General features: G+C 34.7%; 1 protein-coding gene across 1 annotated transcript in view; it reads left to right on the top strand.

The window, feature by feature from the left end:
* Positions 1 to 24,523, top strand: part of Chic1 (cysteine rich hydrophobic domain 1) — a 95,359-nt gene that overhangs the window by 9,036 nt on the left and 61,800 nt on the right. Inside the window, exons 2-3 of the mRNA XM_026379675.2 lie at positions 775 to 829; positions 9,539 to 9,694. Coding sequence (XP_026235460.1) covers positions 775 to 829; positions 9,539 to 9,694 — 211 coding nt within the window. The remainder of the gene's footprint in view (positions 1 to 774; positions 830 to 9,538; positions 9,695 to 24,523) is intronic.

Below are 24,523 nucleotides of genomic sequence, written 5' to 3' on the forward strand. Positions count from 1 at the left end.
TGGCTGTGTGTGTGTGTGTGTGTGTGTGTGTGTGTTAAGTTTTGACTTCTTATTACATATTTTAGTGAGCATAATGGAAGAGAAAGCCTTAGAGGGTGAAATCTGTTTTCTTAAAATTCATTGAACACATGAAAGCCACTCATAAGGATCAATCCTTGAGTATATTAAAAGTTATTAAGTCATATAGTTCCAAAGGCTACATTAATGGTAAAGAGGGGTATTTTTATTATGACATTTGCTCTTTTTTAAAATATTTTTTTAGTTGTTGATAGACCTTTGTTTTATTTACTTATTTATATGTGATGCAGAGAATCGAACTCAGTGCCTCACACATGCCAGGCAAGTGTGCTACTGCTGAACCCCAGCCCCAGCCCAACATTTGCTCTTATAAAAGTTCTTTTACTATTAATTTGGATTAAAAGTCAGAGATTTACTTTCTATAACTATCATATTTTTCCTCCACTGGGCTGGGAGTGTAGTGCAGTGATAGAACACTTGTCTTAGTATGCATGAGGCTCTGGCTTTGATCCCCCAGTACCAGAAAAAAAATCCAGGACAATTTTGTTTTTTAATTTAATGTTTTTTAAGACTCTGTATCTATTTCTTAAATTAAGTTTCTTTTAAACTGGTACAAAAACATAAAAATGCATATATTCAAGAGACATTTTAAAATCAGAAAACCAAAAGAAAAATAAACAGGCTTGTAACTTTTTTTAAAGAAAGGAAAAAGGTTAAATATGCTGGATAGAATATATTTTGTTCTTTGTTTTTAAGGTTTGGCTTGAGCAACAAGTTTGATACTGAATTTCCTTCAGTTCTAACAGGGAAGGTAAGTGAAATTTTGCTTTGAATTTTCCAATTCTAACTCATCGTTTTATGGCTTATTCAGTGTTATGACAAATTCTTTGACTCATTGGTAATTAAATCAAATACCAGGAAGCCTCCGAACTTGGAACCTGTGTTGGAGGTGACTAAAAGCTGTCTCCATGACTACCAGCCTCTGACCAGTTATTTCATCTGTTGTTCATTAATGCTGGCTATTATTTGTGTTCAGTTTTTTAACTTTTGCAATTTTTCCAGCGTAGGTAGCTATAATTGTATTCATTTAGGTCATTGATTTCCAATGTTTTATTAACAACATTATTTTTAATTGTATCACCATTTTTAAAGTGCCATGTGGTATGATTTGTTCTATATGTAAAGTATCAAATTTTTGGTTAGATATTGTTTTATCTTTCAAATAGTTTGAGTTTCTAAAATTGGACTCACTGTAAGAAATTATTACCTGTTTCCTTTATATTCATTAGAATAGTCTTGCATTGAGGCTTAATTCGAAGACTTCTAGGATTGAAAACCTAGAGACCTAATGTACAGCATGATGACTACAAATAATAATATTGTATACTGGAAATTTGTTAAGTGAATAGATTTCAGGCACAAAAGATAACTAAGAAAATAGATGTTTATTTACTTGACAGATAATCATTTTACTATGTATATGTATATCAAAACATGTTATATCTTAAATATATGCAATATTAAAAAGAAACTAGTTTTAGAAAATCCTAGTAACACTAATGTTAACTTTCTAGACCCAAAGAAGAAGACTGCCTAAAACTCAAAAAGTTATATTAAACCCATTTGATATTTGAGGAAACACAGAATAAAAAAAAGCAATTATAGTACAAAGTATTCAGTATTTTCTAATAACTGAAATGATGATTTGAGGTTAAAAGAAGTTAACATATTTTGGAGCCTGGAATTTAATTTTATTCTGCTTAATTTTAGGGTTTGTTATTTGTCAGTATAGATTTTGGTCATATTTTAAAATCATTCTCTAAAGGGCTTCTATGTTATTTTAGTGTTAATTTTTCTTATATTTTTAGCAGGAGAAGCAAGGTATAAATCAGTGTGTATAGTATATATAGGAAGTGAGAGAAATAAGCACATAAATAATTGTATTTTGCATAAAGAAATTCCAGAAAGATATACATGAAACAATATGAACTATTACCTTTGATGAGAAAAGGAAAATGAGATGGATGGAAGCAAGGGTGAGAATGAGGCTATTTTCTGAACATCTTTTAGCATTGTTTTTCATTTTTTATTCTAATTTGTTATATATGACAGCAGAGTGCATTATAATTCTTATTACACATGTACAGCACAATTTTTCATATGGTTTTCATTTTTTAATTATGCAGCTATTACCTTTTGAAATTTAATTTACTTTTAATTTGTTCTCTCTTCTTCTAAATTCTTCCCTAAAATAATCTCCTTGTACTAATATTAGCTCTTTTTTGTCATGATGTGTTTTTCAGCTGTTTACTCTTCATTTTTAAAGGCCTAATTCCAATCTTCCCCTGCTCTCCCCCAGCCACCTTGTGATTGGGAGAAGAGAAAAAGATTCCAAAATAATTTCCTTTTTCAAGATGTATCTCAGAAATCATAAGACATTTCAGCTTAATTTATTTAACCCTGAAAGGTAATTTATACTTTATTTGGCTCACAGAGTATACAAGCTTTGTAGTCAGGTCTTGGTTGCAACCCATGTTCTATTACTTCCTGGCTATGGGCTTTGGGTAAGCCACTTCTGAGCCACACTTCTTAGGTGAAAAATAGAGATGATGCTGATAGTTACCTCACTTTTTTGTGTTGGATTAAATGAGCATGCATATATGCAATTCCTAGTGTATTCTCAGGTACATATTAACTCCCCAGTGTTAGTCTGGGTTACTGTTAACTATTCTCAGTGTATTCCAGTTTCACCTTGATTGTTTTTTTAGGTTACTCACTTTCTTTCTATTTCTAACTGCCTTTACCACTTTTTCTTCATCTGAGTAATAATTTATTCTTTGGTTCCACTACTAATTTGGGTATTGATTGTTGGCCCTTTTTATATCTCCTGAAGTATAATATTAGATCCTTCCCTATAATAATAAGCATAATACCAGGCTAAGTTAACATTTGAAAATACATTGCCGTTTAACTTTTTAAAACACAAAAGAAACCCCTTTGGTGTGAGATTTTGGCCTTAATTTCTGCTGTGTTCTACCTTCTTATCCTTATCATTTAGAATAATTTACAAATTGAAGCAGCAGATTAGATTTAGATTTTTTATACAGATTAATCATAAATGTTTCCTCCAAATGAATAAAATAGTCATGAAAGTATCTCTTGAATTCTATATGGTAGAAAGATGATAAATTCAGTATTAAAGAGAATGAATTAAAACATCTGCAATGGAAGACATTCTCTACATTTCTCTTGAAATTCTGCATGTGTTGTCTTTAGCAGTTTCATCCAGCTTTAGTATTGGCTTAGTATTTTTTTTTTTTAGAGAGAGAGAGAATTTTTTAATATTTATTTTTTAGTTTTCAGCGGACACAACATCTTGGTTTGTATGTGGTGCTGAGGATCAAACCTGGGCCGCACGCATGCCAGGCGGGCGCGCTATTGCTTGAGCCACATCCCCAGCCCTTGGCTTAGTATTTTAAGTTTGAATTACAAGTCCAAGAAATTCTAACAAATGAAAAACCTAAAACTGTCAATGAGTTCATTTCCCAGTGTTAGAATTCTGTTTTGTAAATTGTTTTTTTTAATATTTATTATTTTTTAGTTGTAGTTGGACACAATATCTTTATTTTATTTTTATGTGGTGCTGAGCATCAAACCCAGAGCCTCACACAGGCTAGGCGATCGCTCTACCGCTGAACCACAATCCTAGCCCCAATTGGTCATTTTTTTTGTGTGCTCCAGGAATCATTAGAATATCTTTTCACACCTCAACAAAAAATTCCACACATCAGAAAGATAGTATAATTGTTTTAAATTAGAGGAATAAGAATGGTGAGCTACTTTTGGTATATTCACAGAGCCTAAATGATCAGGGTAGGAGCTGTTCTTAAAGCCATCCCTTCTTTTCAGGTGGCCATTTTGTAGCACACATCATAATAAATTGTTAAAATATTTAAAAGTGAATAAATACAATAGCTCAAATAGAAAAAGTACTCTTTATGAAATCAGTCTTCCAACATGTATGAGATTGTAAATAGCTTTTGTGCCTGCCTGAGGTAATCAAAATTGCAGAGTGAATTCTGAAAACCTGAAAGGCCATTTTGTCAGAATTCATTTTTTGCTTCTTGTGTGTTAAGAAAATGCAAAGAAAAAGGTAATATTTTATATTAAGTACAGAAAAGATTGTTTTCCATGTTTCACTAAAGACCTTCTATCATAATAATTATCAAGCAAAGTATATGTACACAGATTCTGGTAACCAGAAAAAGAAAGATCTCAGAACTTCAGAAAAGAAATCAAAGGGGCTTCGGTGGCCATTTTGTAGCACACGTCATAATGATATGTGGATTTTATTCAAGTATGCATTATTTATAGTGTGCAAATTTTCTCATGTATTGGATAAAGCACTTGCCTAGCATGTGTGAGGCACTGGGTTCGATTCTCAGCACCACATATCGATAAATTCTGAAAACCTGAAAGGCCATTTTGTCAGAATTCATTTTTTGCTTCTTGTGTGTTAAGAAAATGCAAAGAAAAAGGTAATATTTTATATTAAGTGCAGAAAAGATTGTTTTCCATGTTTCACTAAAGACCTTCTATCATAATAATTATCAAGCAAAGTGTATGTACACAGATTCTGGTAACCAGAAAAAGAAAGAACTCAGAACTTCAGAAAGGAAATCAAAGGGGCTACGGTGGCCATTTTGTAGCACACGTCATAATGATATGTGGATTTTATTCAGGTATGCATTATTTATAGTGTGCAAATTTTCTCATGTATTGGATAAAGCACTTGCCTAGCATGTGTGAGGCACTGGGTTCGATTCTCAGCACCACATATCGATAAATTCTGAAAACCTGAAAGGCCATTTTGTCAGAATTCATTTTTGCTTCTTGTGTGTTAAGAAAATGCAAAGAAAAAGGTAATATTTTATATTAAGTGCAGAAAAGATTGTTTTCCATGTTTCACTAAAGACCTTCTATCATAATAATTATCAAGCAAAGTATATGTACACAGATTCTGGTAACCAGAAAAAGAAAGATCTCAGAACTTCAGAAAGGAAATCAAAGGGGCTGCGGTGGCCATTTTGTAGCACACGTCAAATGATATGTGGATTTTATTCAAGTATGCATTATTTATAGTGTGCAAATTTTCTCATGTATTGGATAAAGCACTTGCCTAGCATGTGTGAGGCACTGGGTTCGATTCTCAGCACCACATATCAATAAATTAAAAAATAAAAGTCCATTGACATCTAAAAAAATATTTAAAAATAAAAGAGAAAAGAAAAGAAATTAAAGCTTCCGCCTCTCAGCTTGAAAGAATTAAATGATGTTATGGGAAGATTAGTGTGCAGTGTTAGGAATCTTAAACCATAAAAATTTACCTTTACTATTGTGATCCAATATGAAAAAGTAATTGATAGGGTTGTGTTCCTTACAACTGAAGGAGGCAAATCAATCCTGCTCGGGTTTGCTTAGATTTTCTTCTGTTTGTACAGTCTCCTGCATCCTGTTATAAAATATTAAGACCCTTTTTCCCACCTTTATGATGTAGTTTTTCTTTCCAAGAGAGTCAAAAGGAATGAAATGTTTCTTTACAGCCTACCATTCAGCTAGAAATTAAGGGGCTTCCAGCTAACCTTCATTACTGGAGATACTCAGTTACATGGAAGTAAATGAGTAAGATGTTACTAACTCTGATTCTACACAGTTAACTAAACATGTCTTTCACATTGTTTAAAATTGAGAGTTAACCAGTTCTCATTTCCTATGCCTTTATCTCTATTTTATGACTTTTACTGTTATTCAATACAGTTTTTTTCAAAGACAGTCTTGGCCTCCTTTTAAAGTCAAAATGAAGATCTTAGTCTATTGTTTTAAAATCTAGTAAAAGTTTTACTTCTTTATATTTGATGACTTCAAAAATTTGAATTCTCAATTTTATTGACTTGAATATTTTAATGTTTAATTTGTCTGTGGTAAGAGTATAAACTGAAACTATTTGTTAAAAGTGGAAAGTGTTAGTGGGGATGAAGGAAAATTGCCACATTTTAGAAATGTTTTTGTTTTCACTTCCTGAAACATGTAATAAAACATGTTTTATTAAGAAATCATATGCCTTGGCATATAATTTATTTCATTTACCATGTTTTTTTTTAAATCCAGATTTTCTTTTCCCTTTTTGTTTTTTAGCTTTAATATCCCTCAGACTTTTAACACCTTCTTCCCTAGTGGACATAGAGTTTTCTAAAGCTCCATAGCTCAGTTCTTTGGACTGACTCATTTCTGCATTTAACTTTTACTTGGTTACTTTTTTTACCCTTTACTTTTTAAAAAAATATTTACTTTTTTAGTTTTAGGTGGATACAATATCTTTATTTTATATTTATGTGGTGCTGAGGATTGAACCCAGTGCCTCATGCATATTGGGTGAACACTCTACCACTGAGCCACAACCCTACCTCCCACCCTTTACTTTTAATATTTGTGAAGTGTACTTGTATTTACTTTAAAATAAAAATTTAGATTCTAAGCTTTTAAATTTGTTAATGGGCAGAGTAATAATTTTATGATTTGTATGAGTTTATATCATAATTTGCCATATTTAAAATGTATTATTGATTCAGAATGCAGAATTTTAAAAGATTTGGTAGTGATATTATGCTACAGATTGAAGCTAAATGTGTATTTTTCTTTATTTTAACTTTTACTTGGTTACTCAGTAATTCCCTAGGAAAAAGAAAGTTGAATACCTCTCTTTTGGAGAGGTAAATCTTTTTTAAAAAAATATTCTTTTAGGGACTCTGGTTCAGCAGTAGAGCACTTGCCTCACAAGTGTGAGGCACTGGGTCCCATCCTCAGCACCATGTAAAAGTAAATAAACAAAATAAGGCATGCTGTCCATCTACAACTTAAAAAATTTTAAAAATAAATAAATACAATAAAATATCTTTTAGTTATACATGGACACAATATCTTTATTTTGTGTATTTTTATATGGTGCTGATGATTGAACCCAGTGCCTCACATGTACAAGGCAAGCACTCTGCCACTGATCCACAATCCCAGACCCTGGAGAGGTAAATCTTAAGGTAGTAATTTGATACCTTGTTTTTTAAAAGGACATGGGGGTCCGCTGAGGTTCTGAGGTTGTAGCTCAGTGGCAGAACACTGGCCTCCCAAGTGGAAGGCACTGGGTTTAATCCTCAGCAACACATAAAAAATAAAATAAAGGTATTGTGTCTGTCTACAACTAAAAAAAAAAAAAATTTTTTTAAAAAGAACACCAAGAGGCTGGGGATCTTGCTTAGTGGTAGAGTGCAAGTTTTAGCACACATAAGGCTCTGGATTCAATATCCCACACCAAAAGAGAGAGACAGAGAAAGAAAAAGATCATCTTCTCTGAAGACTTGAAGAAATGAAGAGCACTGAATCTACATCCAAAATGTAGCAGTTATCTTTTTTATAACATATTATGAAATAATATATAATGTAATATGATAATATCCTTTTAATAATATCTAGGAAAACTGTGGACTATAAGTAATTACCTGATTAAACTGTCTGCTTTCAGGTGAGATTCCTTGCAAAAGACAGCTTTTCTTTTCTTTTTATCAAATCTACTCAGAGATATGATTTACAAATTTCTTTGTCAGAGTATTTCATTCAGGAAGTTTTAAGATGTAATTTCCATTCCCAGTGAGTATATAAAATAAAGATTATTATTCCGGTTTATAAATGAAAAACTAAGACTGAGAAAAACTAAATAATTTTGCCTGGGATTTTTCATAGCTAATAAGAACTAGATTCAGATCTCTTTGATTTATTGTCTAATGTGCATAAATTATGAGTGTTTTCTATTTTCAATTATAAGGCATGATTCTCTGAATCTTATTTTCATTTTTACCCCTGAAATTTTGGCACTTAATTGGAATTATTTTTTTACACGGTGATTGCCATTATGTCATGTTATTGACAGTCTAGTTGGAAAATGAAACTAGTTTACTTTTGTCATATAGGAAAAATTTTGAGGCTTATGGCTTGATAACTGTTGATTGTTAGGAAGAAAATCAGACTCATGTGCTAAGCAATTAACCTTATTGGATGATATGTACAATTCTAAGAAAGCTTATTATATGCTTAATGTTTTAATCATAATAGTCATGAATTCTTTGGTCATGTATTTATTTCTTTCGCATCTGCTAATAGATATGTTTTGTATGTTGATTCTAAGAAACCTGTTAAAAGATAAAATGTAATAATTTGTAAAAATTTTAATACAACTTTGTATTTGGGAAGTAGAGCTCTATAGTTTTGGTACCTAATGTACTAAGGAGTTTACATTTTAGAATACCTACTTTTCCTGCCAATTTCATAATTTTTGCTTTCATACTCTGATGCTGAAATATTTTCCCATAAATTTTGCCGTCTGATAGCTTTCTAAATTAAGAGTGATCAGTGTGTGGTCCAAAAATGTGATTTTACTGAGAACAACCTGTACACCTTTGAATTGTATAACCTTCAAGCAGAATTTTTGGTATCAATCTGATTGCTGGTCATGTTCATGCCTTTGAACTGACTTTGTCCTTTTCAGAGAGGCACAAGCAGCACATCCAGGAATTGGAGGTAGTAACTAGAAATATTAAATTTGTGTATTTAAAGACCTTTCAACTTTCAAAATTTTGAGCACTTATGAGTCCATTTTATGCTGAATATCAACAGACTGTTTTGAATGTAATTACTAAGATATTATCTTTTGTTAGTGTAAAGTTTCCCTGTAAACATTGGCAAGTCTTAAAATTGTTATGTTGCAACTTTGCCAGGGAGGAAAGGTTGAAGAGTTACCATTTTAGAATTAATCCAGTAGTATTGCCAAGTTCTAACTTGAATTCTGTTTCCTCTGGTAGTATTTGTTTTTTATTATTATTATTATTATTATTGTCTTATGCTTCTAGTCTGAATTCAGAGTACCTGAAGATTATAAACAATATTGCCTTAATAATGAGAATATTTGGTTGAAGAGTTACCATTTTAGAATTAATCCAGTAGTATTGCCAAGTTCTAACTTGAATTCTGTTTCCTCTGGTAGTATTTGTTTTATTATTATTATTATTATTATTATTATTATTATTATTATTATTGTCTTATGCTTCTAGTCTGAATTCAGAGTACCTGAAGACTATAAACAATATTGCCTTAATAATGAGAATATTTGGTAACAAAACTGGTTGGTGGGTATCTTTTACCATCAGTTTTGCTACTGTCATTTTATTTGTTGGTCATTTCAAAAGATTTTTTCAAACATCAGGTTAAGATCTGGGAACATAAAATTATATTGTTTTACATTCCGATGTCTCCCAAGACCATGTGATACATATTTGTGGGAAGAGATGGGAAGAAAGTATATTTAGACATTGTTAATTCCTTAAAATGTTTGTAATAAGACATTTTCCTTATGTTTAGAGACAAGTAGTGGGAAGCTGCCCACAAATTGTTAAAGATAGTGCCCTTGTTGTAGGTGGCCCCAGAAGAATTTAAGACCAGCATTGGCCGTGTGAATTCATGTTTGAAAAAGGCTCTCCCAGTCAATGTGAAGTGGCTGCTCTGTGGATGTCTCTGCTGCTGTTGCACACTGGGTTGCAGCCTGTGGCCTGTTATTTGTCTCAACAAAAGAGTGAGTATAACCATTCTATTGTATAACAATAGTAAAAATTAACATTTATTGCACACTTGCTATGGGTCAAGAACTGTTTCCATGTACTTTACTTAATTTTATTTAATTTCCATAACAATGGTATCATTTTATTTAAAAAAATTAAGGTATGCAACACAGTAATTGCCATGTTTTTTTTAAATTGTTTTTTGTTTTTGTGGTGTGGGTATTGAATCCAGGGCCTTGTGCATGCATTTGAGGCAAGTACCCTACCAACTGAGCTATTTCCCCAGCTCCAATGGTATCATTTTAGAGATAAAGAAACTCTAAAATGAGCCATTTATCCAACCTTTATCAATACTTTATCACTTAATATGCATTCCTGTCACTTTAAGTAAATACAGTGAAAGTAAAGGACTCAGGTAAATATAAATATAGGTGGACTACTCATTCTCTTTATACAATCTGAAGCTATGACATAAAATGTTTCTAAGCTTCAGGTATATTGGAGAACTACTTCTAATCTGAAGAAAGGCATAAGAGAAAGTAACCTGCAAAGTTGTGTGTTACTGGGGGATCCTTAGTTTTGTATATGTTACAATAACATTCTAACAGCATTACTATTAGTTATTCCATGAAATTAAGACAACTATCTTAATCTGATCTGATTTAAAATTTCATTTTTATTTTGGAAATAATTTCCCAAGTGGGAAGACAGCTTTCAATATTGAAATTGAAGTCAATGAGGACAGTTCATTTTACCCCAAGTTCTTTTCCCAGTACTACATTAAGGATTTTATTTAATCTTTTAAATAATAATTAGCCTACTAAATCAGATTTAAAATTATAGCACCTTGAGGAGGAATAATGAGTGGTGCAGTTATTTGATTAAAGTGAAAAATAGTCCCAAGAAATAATTGTTATTTTTTTCTCCTCATTTTTCTCATTCCCTCTTTCATGTCTGCTTCAAAAAGACAAGTAATGCTGCCAATCCTATGAATTTTTTGAATGGAAGAGTAAAGCATTTTATTGATTCCCTTGGTAACCACCAGTAGATCAGAGCTTTACTTTAAATATAGCTTAATTTGTTTGTCAAAATATGGACAGTGTTTTCAAGTGACCTTCTGTAAGTAAAAGCTAAAAGCATAAATGTCTTTACTTAATTGTCACATCTTACCTTTAAAAGTTAAAATCAATAACTCCTATCCATCCCCATTATTTAAAAGCCTCAATGTGAATTAATCATGATTTGGATTTCCCATCATGTGAATGTAGCCAATCTCCAGTACTTAAGAACAGATTTTTTGTTTTTAATGTTTATCCAGGATTTATCTTCATTCTTTGACATATTTATGCTTTGCCTGTTTGTCAAAGCTTCCATCAAAGAACATGAAATAGAGGGCCGTGCACTGTGGAACACACCTGTAATCCCAGCAGATTGGGAGGCTGAGGCAGGAGGATCATGAGTTCAAAGCCAGCCTCAGCAAAAGCGAGGTGCTAAGCAACTCAGTGAGACCCTGTCTCTAAATAAAATACAAAATAGGGCTGGGGATGTGGCTCAATGATTGAGTGCCCCCTGAGTTCAACCGAGTTCAATCCCCGGTACCAAAAAAAAAAGAACCTGAAATAGAAACAAGTTTTTCACTCATTTAATTTTTTTCACAATATTTTTATTTATTTATTTTTATGTGGTGCTGAGGATTAAACCCAGTGCCTCATTCATGTGAGGGAAGTGCTCTACCACTGAGCCATAACCCCAGCCCTCACTCATTTTATTTCATTTATTTATTTTTAAATGAATGCAATACCTTCTTTATTTATTTTTATGTGGTGCTGAGTATTGAACTCAAGTGCCTCACACATGCCAGCCCCATTTGATTTTATTATCAGCACTTCTTTTTTAAAAAAATTTTTTTCTAGTTGTAGATGGTCACAATATCTTTATTTTTATTTATTTTTATGTGGTGCTGAGGATCGAACCCAGGGCCTCATGCTTGAGAGGCAAGCACTCTACCACTAAGCTTCAACCCTAGCCCTTATTATCAGCACTTCTTAACAGAATAGTCAGTGGAAAAAAAAAATGAGATAATACTAATGCTGTGATCTTTCCCTATCTTCTATTACTTTGTTTAATTAAGAGTTTATCCTGAAATTGAAATATCAGTGTAATCTTTTTAAATATTTTTTTAGTTGTAGATGGATACAATATCTTTATATATTTATTTTTATATGGTGCTGAAGATCAAACCCAGTGCTTCACACGTTCGAGGGAGGAGCTCTACCACTGAGCTACAGCCCCAGCCCCGAAATATCAGTTATTCTAATCACTAATCTATGAATTTTAAGAAGATAATACAGATTTGCAAATCTTCATCCCATGAGATAAATTCAGCTCACTTTGTCTTTTAACATTTTAATCATTTAAAAATTGGAATATTGGGACTGGAGATATAGCTCAGTGGTAGAGCACTAGCATGCATGAGGCCCTGGGTTTGATCCCCAGCTCTGCAAATGAATACATAAAAGTTGGAATATTTAAAACAAAATTTGTGATATCTGATCTGTCATAAAACCTAAAGATCTGACAATCCTGGATCCACATGCCTATCTGTCAACAGTGAATTCTAGCTTGGTAGTGGTTTCTCCCTTTAAATAGGACATATAGTTTTTGTTCACAACAAAACTATCCAGCATTTTCCTTATCTGCCTTTTTCTGTAGGATTATAGTTCATGACCCCTGATTTCGCACATGGCATATTGTCAATGATACACTAGACAATGAAATATTAAGCCATGCTGATAACCACTGTATAAGGCACTGTCCTTTCTGGAACATGAGTTTCCTCACTTATAAAATCAGGATAATATTATTTACTTTTAAGGTAGATATGATGAATATGATATTTTAGGCATCTCACTGCTTTTGTGTCTACAAGGAGAATTTTTTAAAAAAATACAATTTTAAGAATATTTATGCCTTCGCTATTGCTTCCTAATCCATAAAATAAGTTGTATAGACTGTAATAGTTGAGTTGCAAGGATGATTAGTCTTCATATAGCCCAAATCCCTTATTTTACAGTTGTAGAAAGTAAGATGAAGAAAGGTTAGGGGACTTTTCCAGGGCCTCATAGAAAATGGCACAACCAGAAACAAACCTCGTTTTATTTTTTGTTTCTAACTCTTTATTCTCTTGACAACATGTTCCTTATATCAGATTTTCTATTCCTGAGACAGGAAATATTTGGAGAGGTAGTATGATAAATGGTTGACCTACTGTGTTTTCATTCTCTAGCAGTGATTGGAAAACTTTTTCTTAAAGAACAAGATAGTAAATATTTTCAGCTCTGTCTTCCACAGTTCTCTGTGACATCTGTTTACCTCTGTCTTTGCAGCATGTAAATAGCCATAAACAATACTTAACTGAGTGAGGTATTGCCATGTTGCCATAAAACTTCATTTACAAAAATAGGCAGCAGGCCACATTTTGCCCAGTAGGTTGTGGTTTGCCATCCTTCTCTAGCCATCTCTAATTGGTTATATAGCTCTATGGAAGACATGTGTTTATCCAGAAAATAAGGTAGAAATAATATGATTACTCAGTCCTGTATCACAAAGTTGCTATATGGATCAATGATTATAAAGTGTTTCCAAGAAGAAAACTTCTATGTAAATAGTCTACCCTATGAACTATTTTTTGGTTTTTCGCCGGCAACCTGGCAGGACCAGGACCTCACTGTGCTGGCTGGGCCTGGTCTCCTGGCTCAATCTTGTCTGTCCCAGCCAAAGCCACTTCTGGGGAATTGGCACCTTTGGGGTGGCGGTGGGCGTGGCATGGCCAGGGCTTTGTGCCTACAAGGCAAGCACTCTATCAACTGAGCTATATCCCCAGCCCTCTGTGGACTATTTTTTTTGAGGTTTTTTCTTTTTTTTTTTTTTTAGAGAGAGAGAGAAAGAGAGAGAATTTTTAATATTTATTTTCTAGTTATCGGCAGACACAACATCTTTGTATGTGGTGCTGAGGATCGAACCCGGGCCACATGCATGCCAGGCGAGTGTGCTACCGCTTGAGCCACATCCCCAGCCCCTCTGTGAACTATTTTTAACCAGTATAATTCATGGACATTTTCTTTAGCAAATTAGATTGCAGAGAAAAGAAATACAGATTGGATACCTTGAGTTCCCTGCAGTAACTCTTGACTCCCATGAGAACTCCATAGTGACATGGTATATGAGATGAGGTTTTCATTGATCTGTTCTTACATCCACCACTGAAACAACTCATAGTTAGTTTTTAGGCCTAGCTATGCCAACACCCTTAAATTTGAAATTACTTTTAATTTTTCCTATTTTTGCTGTAATATTTGATAAATTGAGAGTGATATTTAGAAGGAAGGGATTATTGTGTCTCAAAACATGAACATGATACTGTTTTAGGAGATAAGGTTTTTAATTCACTGTCTTATAAGAAAAAGCAAATTATAGAAACAAAAGCCCCACCTATACAGTATGCCATATGGAAAAGAAAATCAGTTTTTGCAGTGAGAGGCAATAGTTCTGCTACGAGTTAAACAGATTACCTGTAATCTCTATTTAGGACTTATGACCTTTCATAAAATACATTCTGTATACTCTTGGGCAAAGATAGCATGCATAGAGCCTAGTACATACACTTGGTTATAGCTTGCCTAGTTCCCTACAGTATACATGCACAACGGGGGTTTACTCAGCCATGAAGAAGAAAGAAATACGACATTTTCTGGTAAATGGATGGAACTGGAGAGCATCATGGTAAGCAAATTAAGCAAGTCTCAGAAAGACAATTATGTTTTCTTTCACATGTGGAAGTTAGAGGGAAAAGAAGAAAAGGATGTAATGAAAATGGAGGGGAAGGGACTGGGGATGTGGCTCAATGATAAAGTGCTTGCCTGGCATGCATGAGGCTCTGGGCCCTGGGTTCAAATAACCAAGCACCAATTTAAAAAGAAAGAAACAAAATGGAAGGGAAACCACCAGGGTAAAGGAAGATGAGCAGGGTGAGTGAGGAGGAAGTATGGGGATGTACTGGCGAGAAATATTGACCAAATTTATGCTATGTGCATGTATGTGTATGCCACAATGAAACCCATGAGTCTATATGATTAATATGTACCAATACATAAATTTTAAAAAATCTACATGGATGACTCAAAAGGTATTAAAGATATGTCAATAGTGACCGTTGTAGTTTAATAGAGAAGATAAAAATCCTACATGTAGTATAGTTGTTAGCCAGATTAAACTGACCAAAAAACAAAGGAAGCTAACTCATCACTCTCTAGTATTTGTATATCATAAACACCATCATGGCTCTTGCCCCCAAAGAGAACTGCCAAGTCAGCTCCGGCAGAGAGCACGGAGAGCACAAACCGAGTGCAGCCAGCTCTCCTGGACCCACTGCTCCCTCCCACCGCCCCAGGCCAGCGGGTGAGCTGGGGGCCCCTGGGACAGGATGCAGCCTCCCCTGCAGATCCCTGGAGCTCCTGCTGCGACTGCCCACTGGCTGGCCCTGGCTGTGAAGGACAGGTGAGCCTATCACCCAGGATGGATGACCTGATGGCGGCGGCAACCAGTCAGGACACGGACTGCGCGGGCTGCCTGGTCTCCTGGCTCAATCTTGCCGGTCCCAGCTGAAGCCGCTTCTGGGGAATTGGCGCCTTTTAGGTGGCGGTGGGCGTGGCATGGCCAGAAGAATGGCGGCCTCCCCAAACGCCCCGCCCGAACGCCTACCCGAATGAAGAACAACGCCCGACGCGAAACAACGCCGCGAACAATGCCCCGAATGCCGCGGAGGCCGGCTGGGGCTTCAAGTTCCAAAAAGGAGAGTGGCTGCCTGAAAACTCGGCCACGTGTTGGACCGCGGAGCCGCACAGGCCCTCCGAGAGCGCTCAGCGTGAGCGCTCAGCGCCGTCTCCACGAGACCCGCACCTTGTCTCGCCAACAAGAACCGTCCTGGAAGGTGAGCGAAGCCCCGGAAGATGACGGGTGAAACCGTTAGTGGCCTCGGGCGGTTGGTGTTCGGTGTTCGGTGGTTGGTGATTTGTGTTGGGGCGGTTGGAGTTCCTTCTACCAAAGAGAGAAACGGTCGAGTCACAGACCTCATCTGCCCAGTTGGAAACGCCCGCCACCCTGTGGGAAGATTTCCTGGCCCATTTTGTAAAAGGCCTTTGTCTATAATATGAAAAAGCTGCTCTCCACCTTTTAAAACTTGTGCTGCATCTGGACATCCTAAAGGTAAAGAGGATGCCTGCCGTCTGATAGAGTTGGATATGAAATTTGTCTTGTAAATGGATATGAATTTGTCTTGTAAACATTTACAAGACACAGGCCATTTTGAAAAAATCAGAAATGCCTTCTGGAAGTGACTTTGAAATGGATTCCTCTAGGAAGTGGTTTTGTTTGTTCAGTGGGTTGTTGGACATGGAGGAGACTGACTATGAGAAGAAGGTCCTGGGCCAGACTGGTTTTAAGTAACATTTTTCCTATAATAACCATTGTTTTGCGCGTACATTTTATTCCTCATTAGTGTATACCTAGTTGAAAATGCTAAGTACTTTAAAAAAAATCTAGGCTTTCTAGATGTTCTAAAGTGCCTGATATATGTTAAAAGTAGAAGTGGTAAAATATATAACACATTTTGTAAATTTCTTTTTGTTAAAATTCTTATGAAATGGTTTCTTTTTTGGCGGGATGCAATAGTCAAACCCCTGTTGAGTAGTACAGAGTTGTGTGCCTGTCCTAAGGAGCAATGTGCCAGTGTGCTTACTGAGAGCCAAGAGTTGTCTATGGGTTTTGTTTTATTTTGATGTGTACATAGTGTATATAGAATACAAATGAATCCTCCTAATCTACATCTAGTCTTTCTAGATATTAAAGAGGTTGCCAGTGTATGACAAAAGTAGAATTAGTAAGCCAGTTTTGTAAATTCATATGAAATAGTCTTTTGGGAATGGAACTATTAAACCACCTCTGTGAGCAGTGGAGTACTACTATCTGTTCTTGCTCAGTGATGTGGAGGAGGTAGGAGGTCAGTGTGTTCATACTTGGACATTTTCAGACATCAGTTTTCTATGTTTTGTGCATTTTGTTTTGCTGTGTATATAATGGACAAATAAGTCTAAATTTTGCAACATCTAGTCTCTAGATGTTAAAAAGAGGTTGCCAGTGTATGACCAAGAAGTTAGTTAAATAGAACATTGTGTATATTTTATGTTGAAATTCATAGGAAAGTTTGTCCTCTGTAAAAAGACTTTTGGATATGAATTTGTTCAACCATCTCTGTTAGATATGCCTGTACTTGTCCACTGGACTGAAAATAGAAGGAAATGAGGAAAAGGCTCAAGGACAAAATGTTCATATTAGAAGATACCTCATATTTTTTTAAGAGAGAGAGAAAGAATTTTTTAATATTTATTTTTAGTTTTCGGTGGACACAACATCATTATTTCTTTTATTTTTTTTTAATGTGGTGCTGAGGTTCGAACTCAGCACCCCGCGCATGCCAGGCAAGCACGCTGCGGCTTGAGCCACATCTCCAGCCACAGATACCTCATATTTAACCATTGCTATGCATGCAATTTTATTTACCAGTGCTGTGTGAATAGTCGACAGGGTCTTATTATTGTTAGATTTATGCCTTAATATTCCCATTTCGAGGTGTCCTAAGATAAATGGGCATTATTGTTTTAATTTCAAATTCCATATGAGTTGATGGTGAATGGGAAGTACTGAGATCGAATGAATATATTCTGCATGTAAGTTCATTAGTATTCATAGTATATTAATTTATCTGATGAGGAGTTAGGCTGTTACTGTTTGCTGTAGCCATAAATGTTGGAGGTTAAAAACTTTTCTCCAGTGTTCTTGTTTTTGTCTAGCCATATTTGTTTGTATTTCCCTAGAGGCTTAAATAGGTATTAACTAAAATGCATCATTCTTTCAGTTATATTTGTCATTTTAATACCAGGGCCCTACTAATATAGTGGTAAGGTATGGGGGAAGGAGAAGCATTATATAGTCCTATTATTGGACCTCAGGTTTTTAAGTGGACCCATGCCCCTGGGCCATGACCTTTATAAATGTTTCTCTCTCTCTCTCTCTCTCTCTTTCCCCCCCTTCCTGAAGATTTTTAGGCTCTGGCAAAACCACAGTTGTTTAGGAACGAGTGCAATAGTTTCTCTTAATGGTAGCCCTTTATCAAAAGAGCAAAATTCTTTTGGTATATTTTAAAATATCTACATTTCTCCTTCTCCTACCAGAATCATGAGGGGCTTTTTTTCTCTGATCACTGTGAGAACTTGATAGGGTGAGTAAAACTCACCAAAGTGTGTTAAGCTGCTCCCAAAACTGGAAATCTCTGGAGTTTTAAAATTTCAATCTTTTCTCCAATGAACTTCCAGTGATTTGTCAACTAAAATTTAGATATTGTTACACCAGTCTTGGTTCAAATGGAGTTCATTCTCCTCTAGTTTTGCTTTATTGTGCTTCTCTGTGTTTGCCTTTTTGTTTCCTCAATATTTGGTGCACTCATGTACACCACCATCTCACTCATCTCTTGGATAGATCTGAAAGGAGTTGTTGATTGTCAGTTTATTCCATTTTTTCTTGTGTGGTCAGGAGAGATTACTTTTAAACTCTTTACATTCCTACATGGACCTTCATCTTTTAAAGTTATTTTTGCTACACATTGGATTCTTGTTTGGCATTTATTTTCTTTCCATTTATTAATTTTGATTGTTTATCCTCCATTGTTTCTAATGAGAAGTAAGCTGTTAATCTTATAAACGACAAGTCATTTTCATCTTGCTGCTTTTAGCATTTTCTGTCTTTCTGAAGAAAGTTCTGTCTTTCTGAAGAAAGTTCTATTGGATCACATTGTATTTATCCTACTTGGAATTCCATGAATTTCTTGGATGTGTGAATAAATATTTTTCATAAAACTAGAGAAGATTTCTGCCATTATTTTGTTATTCTGTTTAATTCTTGCTCTCTCTTCTTCCCATTTATGTGTATGTTGGTAAACTTAATGATGTCTAACATTTCTTTCAGGCCTTGGTCATTTTCCTTTATTCTTTTTTCTCTTTGTTCTTAAAATTGCACAATTGCTTTTAATCTGCCTTTTCTCCTAGTATTGGGGATCAAACTCTGAGCTATATCCCTAGCTCCTTTTTTAAAATTTTTATTTTGAGATAGAGTCTCACTAAGTTACCCAGATGGGCCTCAAATTTGTTATCCTCCAGTCTTAGCCTCCGGAGTAGCTAGAATTATAGCCGTGCACCACCACACCCAGCTGTTTAATCTGTCTTCAAGTCCATGATTTTTTAATCTACTTCCTCAACTCTGCTTTTGTGCCCTTATATTGAATTATTAAATTTTAGTTCTTATACTCTAGTTTCAGAATTCCATTGGTTCTTTTAAATAACATTTATCTCTTTGTTGACATTTCCAGCTTAATCGGACATTGACATCATAATTTTCTTTAATTATATTTTTTCTGGTCTTAGCATGGCATATATGTTAATTTGAGAAATTGAATTCCTTTTTATATGAACCTGTGTCCTCTTGGCCGTGGATGTTTAAAGTATTTCAAATTCATATTTGCTTCTTTTGGGGGTTCCTAAACTTCCATTACAAATTGTGTTCAGTCAGCTTTAAATTATTTAGAGCTCAATGCTTTCATCAGAGAGTGGGATCATCTTTCTATCATCTAGAAATTCCTCTCTCTTCGTTAGCTAATAAACCCTTTCAAGTGTACAATTCAGAGGCCTTAATTATATTCAAAGTGTTTTACACCTATTACCATTATCTATTTCCAAAGCTTTTTCATTACTCCAAACTCATAGCCACTAAGTAATAAGTTCCATTTCCCCTTCCTTCAGAACCTAGAACTCCTAACCTATTTTCCATCTCTACATGTTTGCCTATTCTAGATACTTCATATAAGTAAAATAATATCATATTTTTCCTTTTGTACCTGGCTTATTTTGATTACCAAAAAGTATTTGAGGTTCATCCTTACCGAATCATGTTTCAGAAGTTCATTGCTTTCTATGGCTGTGTAGCAATCCATTTTATTTATGTACCACATATTGTTTATCCATTCATCTATTGATTGGCACTTGGGTGTTTCTATCTTTCAGCTACTGTGTATTGTAATGTTCTGATGAACATCTCTGTGAGTCTCTGCTTTCAGTGCTTTGGGATATGACCTAGGAGTGCAATTGCTGGATCATATGGCAATTGTTTACCTTTTTAAGGAACCACCAAAATGTTTTCCATACAATCTGTACCATTTTGCATCCCCACCAGGAGTCCATAAGAGTTCCAATTTATCCAGATCTTCACCAACATACATACAAGGCAGGTTCTCTACCACTGCGCTATACCCCCAATCCTTGTAAATTTTTTTTGCAGATATGTCTGTTCAGGTCTTTTGTCTATTTTGTTACTAGATTGTTTATCTGTTCTTAAGTTGTGGATGTTTTTATATATTCTAGCTATTAATCCCTTTCCAGATTATATGATTTGCAGTACTCTATCTATGGTTTATCTATTTATTCTATTGATAATACTATTTAATACACAAAAGTTGTTAATTTTGATGAAATCCAATTACACTTTTTATCTCTTCTTGACTGTGTTAGGCATCATATTCATGAAATCATTACAAAACTCAGTGTCATCAAGATTATCTCCCATTTTCCTATAAGAATTTTATAGTTTTAGCTCTTATATTTAGTTCTTTGATGGATTTTGAGTTAATTTTATAGGTAGTATAAGGCACAGCTTCAACTTCATTTTTTACCTGTGAATGTCCAGTTTTCCATGTAACATTTGTTGAGAATATTGAATGGTTGACATTCTTGAAGTTCTTTTCTGGACTTTTTATTCTACTGCATTGGGTCATATGTCTGTAATTTATATACCACATATTTTTTATTACTGTAGCTTTTATAGTAATTTGTCAAATCAGGAAGTATGAGTTACCTAACTTTGCTCTTCATTTTTAAGATTGTTGAGCTAATAGGGGTGCCTGGAGATTCATATGAATGGAATTTTATATTTTTATCAAAAAAACTAGTCTTTGGGATTCTGATAGAGATTGCACTGAATTTATTGATTATTTTGGATCATATTTTCATTTTAACAATATAAAGTCTTCCCATCCATAGACTGAGGATGTTTGCATTTATTTAAGTATATATAATTTTTTCCTGCAGTGTTTTACAGTTTTCTGCATGTGTTTTGTTTCCTTGGTTAAATTTACTGCTAAGTATTTTTCTGCTATTGTAAATACAACTATTTTCTTAATTTCCATCAGATTGTTTATTGTTTTATAGAAGCACACTTGATTGTAATGGATATATATCTTGCAACATTGCTATATTTGTTAGGTAGGTCTCAGATTTTTTGTGGATTTTTTAGGATTTACTACTATAAAATCATGTCATCTGTGAACAGAGACCATTTTGCTTCTTCCCTTCCAATTTGGATGCTTTTTCTTGCCTAATTCCTCTGGCTAGAATTTCCAGTTATTGTTATCATGTTTCTATCTTAGAAAAATATTTTTCATTCTTTTACCATTTATTATAATGTTAGCCATATGTTTTTGATATATGTCCATAACATGTTGAATAAGATTTCTTCCTTCCTTTTTTTTTTTTTTTGGTGTGTGTGTGTGTCCTGTTAGGGATTGAATCCAGGGCTTTGTACATGCAAGGCAAGCACTCTACCACCTGAGCTCTATCCCCAGCCCCAATATTCCTTATTTCTAATGCATTCAGTGTTTATCATTAAAATATATTGATTTTCCTTTTTTAGGTAAACCACTTTTTTAGGTGTGATTGACATGTAAAGAACTTTATACCTTGGGCTGGGGATGTGGCTCAGCGGTAGCGGTAGCGCACTCGCCTGGCAGGCATGCGGCCCTGGTTCGATCCTCAGCACCACATACCAACAAAGATGTTGTGTCCGCCGAGAACTAAAAAATAAAATATTTAAAAAAAAATTCTCTCTCTCTCTCTCTCCCTCTCCCTCTCCCTCTCTTAAAAAAAAAAAAGAACTTTATACCTTAATTTGTTCAGGCTGCTATAACAAAATACCTTAAACTGAGTAGCTTACAAACAAAAAGAAATGATTTCCTATAGTTCAGCATCATACACAAGGTACTAGCAGATCTGGTGAATGGTGAAGGCCCACTTTCTTAGTTAATAGATGGAGCCTAATTTGTCCTCATAGTAGAATTGCCTAACTCAACTCTAATCACCTCCCAAATGGCCCACCTCTGTATTTGAGGGAGAGGGACATAAGTATTCAGTCTGTTCTCCTGTACATATTTATTGTATCTCAATGAATTTGACAATGAATATATACCCTGGAAACCATCACCAGTACCAAGGCCAACAAACATATCCAGTACCTCTCAAAGATTCCTCCTACCACTTTTACTATTTTTCTTTTCAGTAAGAATGCTTAATATAAGATCTAACTTCTTAGCGATTTTAAGTATAGAATACAAGGTTTTTGTGTGTCTTTTTCAATTTATTTATTTTAATTAGGTATATATGACAGCAGAATGCATATTGTTTCATTGTACACAATTTCAGCACAGCTCTTCATTTCTCTGGTTGTACACGATGTAGTGTCACACCATATGTGTAGTTATACATGTACCTAGGGTAATGATGTCCATCTCATTCCACCATCTTTCCTGCTCCCATATCCCCTCCCTTTCCTTCCCTCCCCTTTGCCTAATCACAGTTCCTCCATTTTTCCCATGTCCCCCCCCCCTTTATGGACCAGCATCCACTTATCAGAGAGAACATTTGGCCTTTGTATTTTGGGGATTAGTTTACTTCACTTAGCATGATATTTTCCAACTCTATCCGGATAATTTACCTGCAAATGCCATAATTTTATTCTCTTAATGCTGAGTAATATCCTGTTGTGTATATATACCACATTTTCTTAATCTGTTCATCTATTGAAGGGCATCTAGGTTGGTTCTACAGTTTAGCTATTGTGACTTGAGCTACTGTAAACAATTATGTGGCTATATTACTCCAGTTTGCTGATTTTAAGTCCTTTGGGTATAGACCATGGAGTAGAGTAGCTGGGTCAAATGGAGGTTCCATTCCAAGTTTTCTAAGGAATCTCCATACTGCTTTCCAGATTAGTTGCACCAGTTTACAGTCTCACCAGCCTTTCCCCCCAACATCCTTGAGTGTGCCTTTCCCCCAACATGGTTATCCACATGAAGAGGATTGAAACTAGGTCCCTATCTCTCACCCTGAACAAAAATCAATCCAAAATAGATCTAAGATGTTAAGGTAAGATTTGAAACTATGTGAAGAAAACATACAGAAAAGACTAAGATATTGGTACAAACAGTGATTTCCTGGATAGGAAACATTGATTTCCTGGATAGGAGTCTAATAGCCCAAAAAACAAAAGCAAGAATTGATAAATGGGATTACACAAATTTATTTATTTTTTATTTATACATTACAGTAGAATGTATTTTGACATTATGCATACTCGATGGGGAATTACACTGTTCGTATATTCATATATTAATTCATGTCAAATTCATTCAACTGTCTTTCCCATTCCCATTCCCCCTCCCTTCCCTTCATTCCCCTTTGTCTAATCCAAAGTACTTCTATTCTTCCCTACCCCCACATTGTGTGTTAGCATCCATATATCAGAGAGAACATTGGCCTTTGTTTGGGGGGATTGGTTTGTTTCACTTAGCCTGATAGTCTCCAGTTCCATTTATATTCAAGCAAATGCCATAATTTCATTTTTCTTTATGGCTGAATAATTCCATTGTTTATATATACCACATTTTCTTTATCCATTCATCTTGAAAGGGCACAGTTCTATTGGTTAGCTATTGGGATTACGCAAATTTAAAAGCTGCACAGCAAAGAAAACAATCAACAGAGACAATCTACCAAGTGGGAGAAAATATTTTTCAGCTATATATCTGAGGAAGGTTAATATTTAGAATATATAAGGAACTCAAAAAAACACTGAACAACAAAAGAACAAGTAAGTCAATTAAAAATGGACAGGGCTGGGAATATAGCCCATTGGTAGAGTGCTTTCCTCATTTGCACAAGGCCCTGGGTTCCATCCCCAGCATGACCAAAAAAAAAAAAAAAAAGGACAAATGGGGCTGAGGTTGTGGCTCAGTGGTAGATCACTTGCCTAGCATGTGTGAGGCACTGGGTTTAATTCTCAGCACCACATATAAATAAATAAAGGTCCATCAGTAATAAAAATATTTTGAAAGATGGACAAATGATTTGAACAGACACTTTTTAAAAGAAGAAATACAAAAGACCAATAATTATATGAAAAAAAAATATCTTTAGTGATAGGGAAATGGGGCTGGGAATATATATAACTCAGTTGGTAGAGTGCTTGCCTTGCATGCACAAGGCTCTGGGCTCAATTTCCCAGCACCACAAAAAATAAAAAACCACTGAACTACAAGATAATAAATTTAAAAAGTGATTGAGAAATGCAGATCAAACCTACATTGATGTTCCATCTCACTCCAGTCAGTATGGCTACAATAAAAAATGCTGGAGATGATGTGAAGAAAAGGAAATCTTTATATGCTCTTGGTGGGAATGTAAATTAGTATAACCACTATGGAAAACAGTATGGAGGTTTCCCCCCAAATCTGAAAAATACAACTACCATATAATTCAGCTATACTACTCCTGGGTATATATCCAAAGGAAATGATATCAGCATACAAAAGAGATCCCTGCTTATTGAGGTGCTATTCACAATATCCATGA

Source organism: Urocitellus parryii, chromosome X (genome assembly GCF_045843805.1).
Source record: "Urocitellus parryii isolate mUroPar1 chromosome X, mUroPar1.hap1, whole genome shotgun sequence".
Taxonomy (NCBI): Eukaryota; Metazoa; Chordata; class Mammalia; order Rodentia; family Sciuridae; genus Urocitellus; species Urocitellus parryii.